General features: G+C 36.1%; 1 protein-coding gene across 2 annotated transcripts in view; it reads right to left on the reverse strand.

Moving 5' to 3' along the window:
• LOC306867757 (arf-GAP with coiled-coil, ANK repeat and PH domain-containing protein 2-like) overlaps nt 1-17,389 on the reverse strand; it is a gene marked incomplete at its 3' end in the record, with an annotated part of 44,543 nt that extends 27,154 nt beyond the window's left edge. For both annotated transcript variants that reach the window (XM_079413609.1, XM_079413608.1), the window contains exons 1-4: nt 17,066-17,389; nt 12,200-12,257; nt 1,519-1,638; nt 402-455 (exon numbers count right to left, since the gene is read on the reverse strand). In XM_079413609.1, coding sequence (XP_079269735.1) covers nt 402-455; nt 1,519-1,638; nt 12,200-12,257; nt 17,066-17,118 — 285 coding nt within the window. In that variant the 5' untranslated portion in view covers nt 17,119-17,389. The remainder of the gene's footprint in view (nt 1-401; nt 456-1,518; nt 1,639-12,199; nt 12,258-17,065) is intronic.
• Between the last annotated feature and the right edge of the window lie 291 nt (nt 17,390-17,680).

Genomic DNA, 17,680 nt, shown 5'->3' on the forward strand with positions numbered 1-17,680 from the left:
AAAAAATGAAAAGAGCTAGAACATACTCTACACTATAACATGAAGTCAAGCTCAATTCGTAGCTACACAAGTTTGATTTCACTGTAAAGTAGTTGAAATTAAAATCACTTCCCAGTGTTGCCACAAGGGGCACTATTGCAGCAGTTATCATAAACGGTCCTGTTCTATGGTTCAATTCAACTCGAGGACCATCTCCGTTAAAGTTAATGGACTAGAGAGGAAAGAGGGAAATTGTTCATTGCGTAAGAAATAAATGTGGTCATTTCTTCTGAAGTCAACATTTTCAGCACCTCAGCACATTTAAGCTTTTCCTTTTTTTTTTTTTTGATTAAAAAGGGGGAGAAACAGGAGAAGTCATAGGCAATAATGCAATACGGCAAAAGCTGTCCAGATTTTCTTACAGTGTGATAGTTGATCATCTCTTGAAGATTCTCTGCAAACTTGCTCAGACTGGACTGTGAAGAAATCAGAGAACAGTACAAAGGTCAGCAAAGAGTCAACGCTACGGATTACAAGACAGAAAAAAAAAAAAAAATATGGTTATCACAAATGCAGAAAATACCAAAATAAAACTCAAAAAAGACCCATTTGACCAGAAAACAGAACTAAACAAAACAAAACTTAAAAGCTTAATAATTGAAGTCTGACATTTTCACCATATTTTCTCTACAAGTTCTTATGTTGACTTTTTAAATATTGTTTTACAATAAATAATAATAATAAAAAACTTCAAAAAGTAAATCAATTATTGTACTGTAATACAATTAATGTATTTTTAGTCAGTATAAATACTACCATAATGTAATGGTTCATTTTAAAAATAATTATATTAATTTTTCCATTAATACATATACTTTTTCACATTATAGTTGGTAAACCTACAAAAAAATAAATTGACTGAAGAACAGAAAATAGGATTGTAAAAGTATTCATATATATGGAAAGCTTATTTATTCAGCTCTCATATGATTTATAAATCGCAATTTCGTATATAAAAAAAAAAAAAACAACGTATTTCTGGTTTTGTGCTCCAGGATCACATATTATTTCCATCACAAAACCGTAATTTTAAAACATGTCCAGGATGTTATTTGGAACACATTTCAGGTTTGGTGTTGATGAAGGGTTTCTTACTGATGGAACTGTGACGGTAGTAAAAACAAACACTAGTATTTACCTGCACCATACGCCTATATGAGGAACACTGGTATCGTTTCATAGTACAATGGAGCGTACACAATGGACATATTTCAAAGAAGCAGGAAAGTAAATATGCATAGACTAGGAATGCTGGCATGTAGCCAATGTTTCTGTGTGAACAAACCAAGCATGCTTTCAAACGATCACTAAATAAATAGCAGTCTTTCAATTGGCACATCATATTACAGCAAGCCAAACAAACTGGACTAGTTTTCGCTCCAAGGACGCTTTCATATGGCTGGCTCAATAGGTTTGTGATTCTGAAAGCCTCGGGCTAATAAGAGCTGATTGGTTATTAGATTAATCGTCTGCACTCACCTCGATAACATCATCTTTGGCAGACTGCTGCGCCAGCTCCTGAATCCCGTTCACAAACTGCCTGTTGGCCGTGTTGTACGCCTTTCCAGCATCTATCATCCCAATGCAGAGTTTCACCAGCTAAACACAATACACAGTACTTAGATGTGTACATGTACTGTAAACATAAATTAATAAAATATACATGTAAAAGTGTATAAATATATCAATCTGTGGCATTTTCTTTTGGCTTGTTATCATCTGTCAGGCAAAACTCACAAGTCTGACTGCTTAGAAAAGTGGTTGGTACTGTTTTGCAATTTTTTAGTTAGTGGTCAAAAAAATAGTAGGGTAAAAATAAACTCTGACTTAGGTAATTGGTGTGTCAAAACAAACCAAAAAAAAAAAAAATGCAATAAAAAAAAAAAATGGTTATAAAAAAGTTTGATTGCTTAGAAAAGTGGTTGGTACTATTTTGGTCAGAAAACGAAAGACAAGACAAAAACAAAATGAAACAACAAAACAAAAATCAAAAAAGAAAAACCAAACCAAACAAAAATAAAATATTTGGTTAAAATTAATTGAATTGAAGTCTGATTGCTTGTTGCTTTATCAAAACAAAACAAACAATAAAAAAAACAAGTCACCATTATTTATATAACACTTTTTACAATGTAGATTGTGTCTAAGCAGCTTTCCAGTATTAAACCGGGAAACAGTGTTCCATTCTCCGCTGGCCAGACAAAGCCATCAGTTTAATTCAAGGCAGCAAAATAATAAATTACATAAAAACAACAAAACTAAACAACTAAATATCAGGCTAGAAAATAAAGTCTGACTGCTTAGAAAAGGTTGGTACTTTATTGGTCAAAAAAACAAAACAAAAAAATAAATGAATTAAAACAAGAAAAACTAACCAAACAAAACAACCCCCCCACCCAAACAAACAAACAAAATGAAACCCAAAAAAAAAAAAAAGCAAGCAAGCAGTACTTTATCTTTGGTACTTTTGGTTAGGGATCAAAAAACAAAACAAAAATAAGGGTTACAAAAAGTCTGATTGCTTAGACAAATAGTTGGTACTTTATCTTTGGTACGTTTACTTTTGATAGTGAATAAAAATAATATATAATATTAGGCTAAAAGATAAAGTCTGACATTTTAATTGACTGCATTTTCTTTTTTGCAACAAAATGACACTATCAATGTATTTTTGTCCCTATAAAGGCATAGCAACAAATACAATTTTTAATATATTGTTCTTTTTTGGTTTCTGTATATAATCTGTTCACATTATAGATGTTTAAATTAACAAAACAGAATTTATGACTTTAGAAAATGACCTTAAGGTCACCCCACTCATAGGGACTACAACAGGGAAGAGCTCAAATCAAACTAAGACTATAGTGAGGTGTTGCTGCTTCTTTCCTGAGGTCTGAACATGTATTAGGTTGATATTTGGCCATTTTGAGATTCTTAACAGATATTTTCAGATCATGCTGGATTATCATATGTGCTGCTGACATTAAAGCAAGTGACGTCAAACTCAATGTTATGCTGCTTATAAAATGGCAGAGACTATGTCAAGGTAATGTCCATATGGCAGATATGTACAGAGATGGTATTACATGGTAATGCAAATGTAACCCGGCTAATATTGAGCTACAGGTAAATATAAATAAATAAATAATGTGAAAAATTACGATTTGGTCAAATTTGAGGTTTTCACAAAAATGAGTTCATTAAGTCTAGTGATCCCAATGCTCCAAATAGTAATTAAACATCTAAATGTATCTTTATTTGTATGTTTTCTGAGACCCTTTCTCTGCTCGCTTCTTGTGCTGACTGTCATCCGAAGCGCACACAAAGACGGCACTATCTTGCTTGATTGAACTGCTTTTATAGTTTTAATAATCAATTTATTTGTAACACTTCAGTGATTTTTACATTTTCCTAGGCCTATTTGTTTTTCTTACTTGAATGCTTATGTTTAGATGTAAAATAAAAGAGCAATACACTATACACTTTTCTTTCTTATATTTGTTCTTTTTTTGCATCTGTTCTCATTTATAACAAAGATAAAATAAAAAATAGTTATAGTATATACAGTATACACACACACACGCACATTCACCGGCCACTTTATTAGGTACACCTTTTCAATTGCTTGGTAACACAAATTGCTAATCAGCCAAGGCAGCAAATCAATGCATGTAGGCATCTAGATGTGGTGAAGACGACTTGCTGAAGTTCAAACCGAGCATCAGAATGGGGAAGAAAGGGGATTTAAGAGACTTTGAACGTGGAATGGTTGTTGGTGCCAGACGGGCTGGTCTGAGTATTTCAAAAACTGCTGATCTACTGGGATTTACCATCTCTAGGGTTTACAGAGAATGGTCCGAAAAAGAGAAAATATCCAGTTGTGTGACGAAAATGCCTTGTTGATGTTAGAGGAGAATGGGCAGACTGGTTAGAGAAGATAGAAAGACAACATTAACTCAAATAACCACTCGTTACAAGCAAGGTATTCTGCCCATCTCTGAACGCACAACACGTCGAACCCTGAAGCAGATGGGCTACAGCAGCAGAAGACCACACCGGGTGCTGCTCCTGTCAGCTAAGAACAGGAAACCAAAATAGGACAATAGAAGATTGGAAAAACGTTGCCTGGTCTGATGAGTCTCGATTTCTGCTGCAATATTCAGATGGTAGGGTCAGAATTTGGCGTAAAGAACATGAAAGCATGGATTCATCCTGCCTTGTCTCAACGGTTCAGGCTGGTGGTGTAATGGTGTGGGGGATATTTTATAGTGATCGACCGATATTGATTTTTTATAACCGATACCAATTATTTGCATGTCTATGTGCCCGATAACCGATATGCAGAACCGATATTTATTTACTGTTATAAAGTAAATAAATGACTGCGTGAAGTAAGTCCATACTTCACTTTGGTTTTTCCTCCTTTCAGTCATCTTAACAAAAAATGTTTTGAGAATTAGCAGTCTTTCATGCAGGGCTCTAGACTCATTCTTCCCACTGATCTCACTTTTGCGCACGAGCACATAATTTGGTTGCAATTTGTTTTTTGTTTTTGCTACAACATTTGATTAATCAATGCATGCTGATGAACTTTTATCATAGTTTATAGTTATATGGTAACAAAAGTTTTCAACATTCAACTCGTTCTTTTTCATCGGTATTATTTGTGATTTAAATTTTGTGAACAGGAATTCCTTTTTTCGTGCGCTTTTTACTTTCAAATTTGCGATCTTGGTGTCACATTTTACAAGAAAAGATAATTGTCTGTTTTGCTTATATCTATACACCTTTAACTTTTTAAGACTAAAACAAAAGATGGATTCATTGTTATTCTTAATTAAAAAGCGCAACAACAATAAAACAGTACGTTGACAATGACAAAGTCTTACATAACATTTATCAACAAAAACGAATAAGACGAGGCATGGCACAGGACACATCACATGCTGTACTATATACCTAGTATATTACAGAATGTTTAGCAAACTCTGAGGAAGCAAGTAAATATTAATATATATTTTTTTTTAATTAAGGAAAGCCTCCATAGCATAACCTGAGGTAAACAGCAAAGATAACAAGCTTCTCAAAACGAAAACAAAAAGAAAAGTAAAACTAAACTGGCTGTAGCTGACAGGACTTGCATGTTTTTCTACAAGAACACCAGCATGTTCACCTTCTCTGGTTTAAGAAGCGGTCTTTTACTTTAGTTTGAAAACAAATCCATCCGTTGCGCTCCATCTGCGACGCGCACCTTCACGCTCATGCTGACGCGGCGAGTATGAACCAGGCTCTACCCACTAAGCGCTCGGCTGAAAGCACCTCTCTTCACGTGATCAGTGAAATCTGACTCCTGCTATAATGTGCTGCGGCTGGCAGCGCGCGCTGTATGAAGCAGACGCTTTGGAGTAGCGCAGACCTGGCACTCGTACAAATGCGACCACGGCTGTGTCCAAATTCAGGGTCTGCATCCTTCGGAGTACTCATTTGAAGGATGTTACGTCACAGCGCCGCGACGAAGGCTGTCCAAATTCGTAGGATCCTTCAAATGCGGCCCACAAATACGTCCTCCTTTTCCCCGAATTGGAAGGATGGGTGTGGTGGATCCTTTCCCGTCCTACCTATCCCATAATTCTTTTCGGCAGAGCGTAATGGCGGACGAAGCGAGCGGTAGCGGAGTGGGAGAGGAGTTTCTCTGACAAAACAAGCTAAAGTTTATGCTTCGGCTCAATGAATTTGTAGGAGAAATTAGTAGAATACTTAAAAACAAATAAAAATAGGCTATAATGGCTTACCTGGATGTGACTGTCTTGTAGTCTGATATAAAAAACTCTCCGACAACGAGCAAAGAAAGTATTTAATTTATTTAATTGCTTTATTTCTTCCAAAAGAATTCAAATGAGGAGAATAACTCTTTGTTTGTCCATTTTCCCGCTTCTTGCTTGGCGCTGTCACGGTTGCTAGGCGACAGGATATGAGCAACGGGTAAGGGAGGGAACTGAAAGAAGGGTAGGCTGTCCAAATTCACAAACACCGACTTCCGGGTTTTGCGGACGTCGGAGGATCCCTCCTCCTTCAACCGGGTAGGAAGGATCCTAAGGAGGATGCAGACCCTGAATTTGGACACAGCCCACGTCAAATTTTAACTCGCAAACAATTACCATTTTGGTCGCAGTCTAGAGCCCTGTCATGTTCAATTTAATCTTCGTATTACAACAATAAAAAATATTTTATTTATAAAAAGCTTTAGCAGCAACACTAATATTAGCAGTAAGCAAAATGAACATAGAAAGTCTAATGTTTTCAAATGGAGAAAATAAAGGAAAGGAGTCATATCAACTTCATTTTTAACTGCAGTTTTAGTAGGTTTATAAGCTGTTTAATAGGATAAAGAGTGAAGAATAATTCACTGGATAATGTTAATTCACGGAATAATATTCTCTGGAATATAACAAGCATTGTATTTTATTGCATTTCTCAACTGGCATGCTCTAAATTATGCTGCTGACAGCGCGGTTTATCTGCATTTACACAGAACTATAGGCTACTCAAACTGCCATCGATCGCGGAGATAATAAATAATTAATTTCCATAGAGTTGTATTAATTTAGATGTTTATAAACGAAATAATGGTTATATAGTAAGTGTTAATACAATTTAGGGTGCTTCAAAAAAGTGAATCTTGTTAAAAGTTACATGCGGTGGCCGAGCTGAGCATTTCTTGAGCATCAACCGCTGAGTAACTGCAATATGAAGCGGTTTCACGAGACTAATGATGAGCATATAGACAACAGAGAGAGAATTACATTCAATGCTTTTCTTTCCAACATGCAATCATTCATGGCTGTATTATTTCATTCATGCAAAGTTACGTCTTTATTGGGAGAGGACTTGACGGATTATCTATGTGACTCCGACTTCACGAGACTAATAGACCACAGAGAGAATTAAATTCAGCGCTTTTATTTCCACCATGTGCTAATTCATGGCTGTGTTATTTCAGGCAAAGTTATAGCCTATCTTTAAAGGGACAGGGCTTGACAGAGTATCTTATTTATCATTTCTTAGAGCCAAGTTGCATTTAAACTATATATCAGGCATTTATGTAATACATCTAATTTGTGCATTAATGCCTGTAATATTAAATAGTTTACTAACTACAGCAAATCAAGTACCTGCACGCCGTTGCTGTCTCCCCTCCCCTCAGATGCGCTGCAATTGCGATCCTGCGCGCAATTCTCAAAACGTCCACAAGATGGCGGTGTTATCGGGGAATCCGATATTACAAAACCAATATTCGATTATGGAAAAATGCTTAAATATCGGGAAAAATATCGGTAAATCGATATATCGGTCGATCTCTAATATTTATTGGCACACTTTGGGCCCCTTAGTACCAACTGAGCATTGTTTAAATGCCACAGCCTACCCGAGTATTGTTGCTGACCATGTCCATCCCTTTACGACTACAGTGTACCCACCTTCTGATGGCTACTTCCAGCAGGATAAAGCTCAAATCATCTCAGACTGGTTTCTTGAACATGACAATGAGCTCACTTTACTCAAATGGCCTCCACAGTCACCAGATCTCAATCCAATAGAGCACCTTTGGGATGTGGTGGAACGAGAGATTCGCATCATGGATGTGCAGCCATCAAATCTGCAGCAACTGCGTGATGCTATCATGTCAATATGGGCCAAAATCTCTGAGGAATGTTTCCAACACCTTGTTGAATCTATGCCACGAAGAATTAAGGCAGTTCTGAAGGCAAAAGGGGGTCCAACCCGGTACTAGCAAGGTGTACGCAATAAAGTGGCCAGTGAGTGAGTGTGTGTATGTGTATGTATATGTATATGTATATGTATATGTATATATGTATATATGTATATATATGTATATATATGTATATATATATATATATATATATATATATATATATATATATATATATATATATATATATATATATATATATATATATATATATACACACACACAGCGATTATGAATCTAGTAATGATCATTAAGAAAAGAAGTGGAGGAAAAGATGTAATGATTGCTGGGTGATTTTGCTTTGAACCTTCAGAAAACTTTAAATCAGTTTCTCTAAATTTACTTTGCTGACTTTATCAACTTAAAACAGGTGTAGCTCAGTCATTTTTCATCCGATTCCAACAAATCATACATAATTTTAGTCTTTTAATAGAGAATGTACACATAAAAATAAATTTTTTGCTCATTGTGACTCATTTTGCCAGCATAGGTCACAAATCAACTTAATAACGACTATATTCATAGTATTATATGAACATATTTACTAGCGCTGTCAAATAGGGTTTTCTCTCCAGTTAATCAGCGTGCTACAACACTGGGGGGTGGGGGGGGTGTTCCCTCTTTTTCTTGCTTTTCGTTTGCTTTTAAATAGCTTGCAAAAGTGGCGTGCGCATTTTACTTTCACTTTCAAATTAGCGGCTTAAAGCAATTGTTCGTTTTTAGTTTGTTTGAGTTTTCCCTGGATTTTAAATAGCTTAAAAGTGCCATGCGCTTTTTACCTTCACTTTCGAATTAGCTGCAATTCGGCGTCAATTGCTTGAATGCAATTCAAGCAACAACAATACAACAAACTCACTTAGCCTATAAATACCTTTAACAAAACGAATAAAAATACACCATGCTATAGGCTATGCCTAATATCAAATAACTTACAAAGTCTAAATAGGTATACAAAACTGAAAATAAGGAAACATTGTGGAACCAAATAAATAGCCAATGAAACGTAGAACGTTTATTAGCAAAATGAAGAAGAAAGCTTGGAGACACAGCATACACCTTGATGTCAAATAAAATTAATTACATGCAGTTTAAATAAAGTAAAAATCAACAAATATTGTGAAACCAATTAAATAAGAAACAATTGTTTTGAAAAAAAAAACTTCCAATATCACCTTAGGTAAACGGCAAAACACCGGTAAAACACAGCATCAACACAGTTTATCGCAGCAAGCCTACTGTCAAAATGATTAATCACATACAAAATAAAAGTTTGCGTCTACATAATGTGTGTGTGAACTGTATATACAGTATGTATACATAAATATATACACATTATACACACACAGGTGCATCTCAAATCAGAATGTCGTGAAAGTTAATTCTTTCTTGTAAGTTATTTCAAAAAGTGAAACTTTCAAATATTTTAGATTCATTGCATGTAAAGTAAAACATTTCAAGTTTTTTTATTTTGATGATTAGAGCTTACAGCTCATGAAAGTCAAAAATCAGTATCTCAAAATATTAGAATATTTACATTTGAGTTTCAATTAATGACCATCCATACAGTATAAATTTGGGGTATCTCTTGTTCTTTGAAACCACAATAATGGGGAAGACTGCTGACTTGGCAATGGTCCAGAAGATGAACATTGACACCCTCCATAAAGAGTGTAAGTCACAGAGGGTCATTATTGAAAGGTGTGGCTGTTCAAGGAGTGCTGTATCAAAGCATATTACATGCAAAGTTGACTGGAAGGAAGAAATTGTGTAGGAAAAGGTGCACAAGCAACAGGGATGACCGCAAGCTTGAGAATACTGTCAAGCAAAGCCGATTCAAACACTTGGGAGAGCTTCACAAGGAGTGGACTGAAGCTGGAGTCAGTGCATCAAGAGTCACCACGCTCAGACGTCTTCAGGAAAAGGGCTACCAAGCCACTTCTGAACCAGAGACAACGTCAGAAGCGTCTTACCTGGGCTGTGGAGAAACAGAACTGGACTGTTGCTCAGTGGTCCAACGTCCTCTTTTCAGATGAAAGTAAATTTTGCATTTCATTTGGAAATCAAGGTCCCAGAGTCTGGAGAGGCACAGAATCCATGTTGCTTGAAGTCCAGTTTGAAGTTTCCACAGTCAGTGATGATTTGGGCTGCCATGTCATCTGCTGGTGTTGGTCCACTGTGTTTTCTGAAGTCCACAGTCAACGCAGCCATCTACCAGGAACTTTTAGAGCACTTCATGCTTCCTTCTGCTGACAAGCTTTATGGAGATGCTGATTTCATTTTCCAGCAGGACTTGGCACCTGCCCACACTGCCAAAGGTACCAAAAGCTGGTTCAATGACCATGGTGTTACTGTGCTTGATTGGTCAGCAAACTCAAAAGCAACCTGGGCTTCCATTAACCTGAGCAGTGCCACAAACTGATCAACTCCATGACAAGCCGAATTGAGGCAGTAATTAAAGCAAAAGCAGCCCCTACCAAGTATTGAGTACATATACAGTGGTGTGAAAAAGTGTTGGCCCCCTTCCAAAATTTTTTTTTTGCACGTTTGTCACACTTTGTTTCAGATCAAACAAATTTAAAATATTAATCAAAGATAACACAAGTAAACACAACATGCAGTTATTGAATGAAGTTTTTTATTATGAAGGGAAAACAAAATCCAAACCCACATGGCCCTGTGTGAAAAAGTGCTTGCCCCCTAAACCTAATAACTGGTTGGGCCACCCTTAGCAGCAACAACTGCAATCAAGCGTTTGTGATAACTTGCAATGAGTCTGTTACAGCGCTGTGGAGGAATGGTCCACTCATCTTGACATAATTGTTGTAATTCAGCAACATCGGAGGGTTTGAGCATGAACCGCCTTTTTAAGGTCATGCCACAGCATCTCAATAGGATTCAGGTCAGGACTTTGACTAGGCCACTCCAAAGTCTTCATTTTGTTTTTCTTCAGCCATTCAGAGGTGGATTTGCTGGTGTGTTTTGGATCATTGTCCTGCTGCAGAACCCAAGTTCACTTCAGCTTGAGGTCACGAACAGATGGCCGGACATTGTCCTTCAGGATTTTTTGGTAGACAGCTGAATTCATGGTTCATTTATCACAGCAAGTCTTCCAGGTCCTGAAGCAGCAAAACAGACCCAGACCATCACACTACCACCACCATATTTTACTGTTGGTATGATGTTCTTTTTCTGAAATGCTGTGTTACTTTTACGCCAGATGTAATGGGACACACACCTTCTGAAAAGTTCAACTTTTGTCTCGTCAGTCCACAGAGTATTTTCCCAAAAGTCTTGGGGATAATCAAGATGTTTTCTGGCAAAACTGAGACGAGCCTTTATGTTCTTTTTGCTCAGCAGTGGTTTTCGTCTTGGAGCTCTGCCATGCAGGCCATTTTTGCCCCGTCTCTTTCTTATGGTGGAGTCATGAACACGGACCTTAACTGAGGCAACTGAGGCCTGCAGTTCTTTAGATGTTGTTGTGGGGTCTTTTGTGACCTCTTGGATGAGTCGTCGCTGCGCTCTTGGGGTAATTTTGGTCGGCCGGCCACTCCTGGGAAGGTTCACCACTGTTCCTTGTTTTCGTCATTTGTGGATAATGGCTCTCACTGTGGTTCGCTGGAGTCCCAAAGCTTTAGAAATGGCTTTATAACCTTTTCCAGACTGATAGATCTCAATTACTTTCTTTCTCATTTGTTCCTGAATTTCTTTGGATCTCAACATGATGTGTAGCTTTTGAGGATCTTTTGGTCTACTTCACTTTGTCAGGCAGGTCCTACTTAAGTGATTTCTAGATTGCGAACAGGTGTGGCAGTAATCAGGCCTGGGTGATTTTTCACACAGGGCCATGTGGGTTTGGATTTTGTTTTCCCTTCATAAAAAAACCCTTCATTTAAAAACTGCATGCAGTGTTTACTTGTGTTATCTTTGATTAATATTTCAATTTGTTTGATGATTTGAAACATTAAAGTGTGACAAACATGCAAAAAAAAATAAAAAAATCAAAATCAGGAAGGGGTCAACACTTTTTCACACCACTGCACAGTAACTTTCCAGAAGGCAAACAATTCACTAAAAATGTTTTTTTTTTTTATTGTTCTTATGAAGTATTCTAATTTGTTGAGATGTGAATTGGTGGGTTTTTGTTAAATGTGAGCCTAAATCACCACAATTAAAAGAGCCAAAGACTTAAACTACTTCAGTCTGTGTGCACTGAATTTATTTAATACACGAGTTTCACAATTTGAGTTGAATTACTGAAATGAACTTTTCCACGACATTCTAATTTATTGATTAATTTATATATAGTTAATTTGCAAAAACCGATAAACGTCACTTTATGGCTGATAAACATCAGCCATGTTCTCTACATTTTGCCATTTCTCGACGTACCTTGTCTAGTTTGGACTCGAGCTCACTGACGTCGCCCTCCGCCTCCTCGATGGTCGCCCTGTTGAGAACAGAGCAGGACTTCAGTCATTCACAATCAGTGCCATGCACTACTGTGTGCTTCAACTTTCAAAACAACAAAAACAAACCCAAACCAACTCAGTCTGGAAATGCACATTTACTCAGACAACAATTTCTTCATTAACTGTTGGGAATATAAATCACTGCAAACATCAAAATGTCAACAACAGGACCTAAACTAGATGTAATATTGTGGAAAAAAGTTCTATAAACGTTATATTCTATAATATAGTATTGTATCGTCATAGCCTTAATCTATGCTAGTATGAAGAGATCAGCCAATTACAACAGAGCTCATTTGCATACAGAAATCTTAAAGGGACAGTATATAAGCAAAAACGGCCTCACTAATACGAAGTATTAAATGCTTCATAAGTATAGAATATATGTTTCATAACACAACCAGGTACTGGTTTATTTGGTTAAAAGCAAAAGGAAAAACACAGTTTAATGCAATATTTGCACATTATTTTGTCATGAGCACTGCAACACTGCAGAAGAGATGATCTGTGCAGTTTCACTCCCATCAACAGCTGTTTTTCTCTTCACATTTCCATGCGACTTCATTGCTGGGATGTTTGAGTTAATCTAAATTCCTGAATAAGCATGAGAAAAACACAAAAACGTCTCTATAAAACACACTCCGATGCACTGCTGAGGTCCTGGATGCTGATCTTCAGGATTAGAACAACACTCAATCTTCGACAACTATTTGTCTTAATATTTATTCCCCCGAATAACCTCAGATGAGGAACAGGAATATTGGTTTATGAATATGGTATGATGAACTTTCATAACTCCTTCCAGATCATGCACACATGACAGGGTCAAATCTCACTCAGATATGGCACTTCAAGACCTGGGTTGATGTCGATATTTTAAATATATGCCGATGCACATGAGTAATAACTTGTTATATTCCTTATACAAAATTAGCAAATATAGATTCAAATGCATATTATTTATTACTATTTAATTTATTGCACATTTAATTGTGCATTCGCCCCATTTTTATATTTGGATTAATATTTTTTAATACCTCTGGTCATAAGAGATTTATAGATCGACGCCAAGGTTTTTTAGGTGAGATAGAATCTGCGATCTCTGAAGCAGTTTGTTTACTGGCTGCCATGGTTGCAATATGCTGCGTTTTCCATCAACCGGCAACCCGAGGTGTGGAAATTCTATTGATTAAACTGGCAGTGGGTGGAGTCACCCTGACCAAAACAAAAACAGACATTCCGACACGGAACACACACACAATAACTGATTGTAGCGTTGTTGTTTTTCAGAGAAACAAGTTAACATGTTTCCAAAATATCTGCAAACATAAATATTTTTATGAATTAGTATTAAAAAATAGATACAGCACCTTTAAGAGACTAAGGTAATATGGATAAAACTAAAGTTTTACCTGCCAACATTTCTAATGATTCGTCATTAAATATTTTAAAACTAATAAATAAAAATAAATCGTTTAGCCTTTTTTTTTTCTCAAAAGAAAACCTAAATAAATACAAAAACACAAAGTTAAAACTTTAACCAAAATTAAAGTGAAAAAAAAACAGAAAATATAAAAAAAGCCAAAATATTAACAAAAACTATAATAAAAATATATTTTCGCTAAAATAACAGTCTCAAATGAGTCCCAAACCGAACTAAAGAAACTGAACCTACTTTACTTTAGAAACATTTCCACAGCAAAGGATATTTCAGCAAGAGTAAAAAAAATATGGTTTTAAATCATAATCGGATAAAACTGAATCATGAATTTCATATTTACACATTTACACTTTCAATTAACGTTTTAATTAATATTCTAAGAAAATAACATGGAAGCCAGTTATAACATTTTTCTTACACATTGAATGCACGTAAGAGTACTGTCTTTTCACATGCAAATGTTTATTTTCCAAAAAGTTTTTAAGAAATATTTTTTTTGAAATATCATCATAAATGATTACTTTTTTTATGGTCACACCACATGACATTTTAAAACATTAACTAACTTTGCCTTGTCATAAAGAGGTCAAACTATGAATAAATACTGATTTTTTTAATTAGATTGTTGTTATAGTTTTGATTGATTTATATTAGAAGCAAATGTAAAAAGAAAAAAAAAAAATGTTTGGGGGGGGTAAAATAATTGTTAGTTGTTCATGAATGGTCTTCCATTATATGAGCTAAAACACAATGGTCTTAACACAGGCTTAATTTTCTTTATGCAAAGTACAATTTCTTTCTTCTTTCTTTTGATATTCAAGTGGCATACATATAACCTGTCATGTTTATGATGGGCATCATGGGAATGAAAACATTGTTAGGTGACTGGATAAAGAACAAGAGGCAATACTACTGAAGCAGGAAACCACATCAGACTTCTAGTTGTCAATGTTGATCATAAAAAGCAGAACTATTCCTAAAGAGTGGACGGGGATTTGTTTATCCAGCTGGAGGAAATCACACCCACCTTCCTCAAAGATTCTGAGAATGAAAACACAATTAACTTTCTACTAGGAGGCAGACGTAATGAAAGATCCCGAGATGAGTCTTCAGTTGGCTCGTCGCCAGTCTCGGAGGATCATGGGAAACTAGGCTGAGGTGAGATCAGGAGAAATTCCTGACTGGGACGGAGCAGTGGATTTGAGGCATGATGTGTGTGACGCTCGAGTCAGGCCCTCTGTTGTGAATCCCTTCCTGCAATTGTTGGGAAACAATCTGGGATGAAAGAGAGGGGGAGGGGAGTTCCCAATGAGCTAAACCTCTGATTTTTAGAAAACCAATCACACCATGTAATGAGATGACATGGAGGGAATTGTGCAGGCGAACCCTGGCACACTATAATAAAACAATATACTGGTCATTCAGAAGCCACCACAACACCAACACAACTACAGGGACACTGAAAAATAAGAGGCCAAGACAAAGAGGAGAAGGAAAATGATGGTTTCATGTGGTTTTAAAAACATGTACATACCATTTTCAATAAATAAACTAATTAATCAAAAGGTTTATATAATTTAATTAAAAATGTCATGTGGTGTAACCATAAACAAGACAAAAATTAAAAGGAAAACGTTGGTTTCATGTGTTTTTAAAAAATATGTACATACCATTTTCAATAAATAAACTAATTAATTAAAAAGTTTTTTATAATTTAATAAAATGAAAATGTCATGTGGTGTAACCATAAACGAAGATGAAAAGGAAAATGCTGATTTCATGTGTTTTAAAAAAAAAAACAAATTTATTTCAATAAATAAATAAATGAATTAATTAAAGTTTAGGCCTATTTAATTCAATTTAATAAATATGTCATGTGGTGTAACCATAAGACAAAGGATAAAGGAAAATGCTGGTGTCATGTGGTTTTCGACAGTTAGCAGAAGCTAGAGATTACGGTTTATAAAGTTTTAAATATGGATATTTTTATTACACAAACGCATCAATTCACTTCAGAAGGCCTTTATTAAGCCCTGGAGCCTTCACAGGGCGTACTGCTCTTATAAAACGGTTATTCCACATGCGTAGTAAAGTTTCACAAAAAAAAACAGCAAATTAAGGGTAATGATATTAATAAAAACAGTATTCTTCCACCAAACAATGTAGTTCCTCAGGTTGCAACAAATTGTTTGGCTCAACCAATCAGAATCAAGGACCGGACCGGTCCGCCTTATAATACAGCACAACACAATGTGCTTGAATCGAAGATGAAGAGAGAAGTTGCTAAAAGTGAAACGCATTTACTAAAAACAAAACAACACCTCTCCGATCAAAGCGGATATGAATTCGCAAACAGCTCATTTAAACCTGGCACTCAACACACCTCAAGAGGCCCGTTTTTATCACAGCGCCAAGTTAAACACAGAAAATGGAAAAATGAGTATGAGCAGCGGAAAATCTGCCTGCGGAGGAAACCTTTGCAAGTAAGATAACCTTCAGATCATAGATAGGAGAAAAGTGCACACTAAAGTACAAAATAAAAAACTCATTAAAATGGTGCAGCCTGTCTTATAAGAATTCATAACTTTGGAAAGTTTTTCCTTCATGATCCTGATAAGAGCCACTTCAGTCAGGGATTGAGGAACGGCCAAGAAAATATAAACATCAGTGGTCAATGAAGCACTTTTTCACTTTGTGTAAGAAATAGCATGATTCATTCAAAAACTTTGTAGCATATTTGCAATAGTACACACGTCATATGGACTATTAATTACGCAGGTTTTTTGGTATCCTTGGCCATTTTTAGACCTTGACGGCTCCAGTCCCCATCCACTCACATTGTATGGAAAAGAGAAAAGAGTTTTCCACATAAGAAATATATTTGGAACAAATTGAGGGTGAATTAATAATAATAATAATAAAATGGTGAACTGGCCCTTTAACTGTCTTGCTCAAAGGCCCAAAACTGAAATGTCTTTAATTTGTTTTGTTCATATTACATATGAAATGTTTATAAATGTGTGCGTTTATAACTGAAAATATGTAAATATCATGCTATGAATAAATTAATGACTAAGATGATACGGTCCAATATCATCTAGTACGTTTCGTAAAGGTTGTCATTCATGCAAATGTGAAAATCATAATAGTTTATTTTAACACAAATCCAGTCCATTATCAAAACAATGTCATGCAAAATCAACAGCATACAATATATGCATCCTTCAAGTACACGTTTATGTTGTATGGTATCATTTAAAGCTAAAATTCCCAAATGCACAGCACTTTCAACTCCAAAACAAACACAACCATATTAAATGAGCTTAGGTTGAGCGTCTTTCTCACCTGAACCTGGGAGAATCCTTCAGACATTCCTCGAAATCCACAGTAATCTTCATGTTGACTTGATCAGGTTTAGAGAGCTAACAGGCTAACATTAGCTCACAAGCAGCTCGAATCACTCCAGAAGCCCACACGAGCTCCACATGCATGCGCTGCTCGTGTCAGATGGACATGAAGCTGGAGAGATGCTTAAAGAGCACTAGCGAGTGGACTGATCTGATGAGTGGAAATGAAATTCAAGACTGCATTTTTGGCCATGAGTTTCGTCCTGAAGAACAGAAACGAAATCATTCGAGTGGAAAGGAATTTTTCATGGAACTTCGGATTATAATGGGCGGGGCTTAGTTTTAGTCTTCGCCTGTCAATCATCTTGAGCTGGACATCGGATTGGCTGACGGGGCTTTGTAGAGAGGGCGTGTTTATTTATAACCAATTTTATTATACATTTTCACTGTGAAATTAAACGCAAGCTATCATTATTATTATTTTTAAGTTAAAGGTTAGCAATGTCACGTTACTGATCAGGACAGACCAATCGCAGTCGTGTGTTTAAAAGAAAGTGGGCGGATCTATCAGTGTTTTAGGCATGACTCCTTTGAGCGAATCCAATCCTCCCTT

This window comes from Barbus barbus (genome assembly GCF_936440315.1).
Source record: "Barbus barbus genome assembly, chromosome: 49".
Taxonomy (NCBI): domain Eukaryota; kingdom Metazoa; phylum Chordata; class Actinopteri; order Cypriniformes; family Cyprinidae; genus Barbus; species Barbus barbus.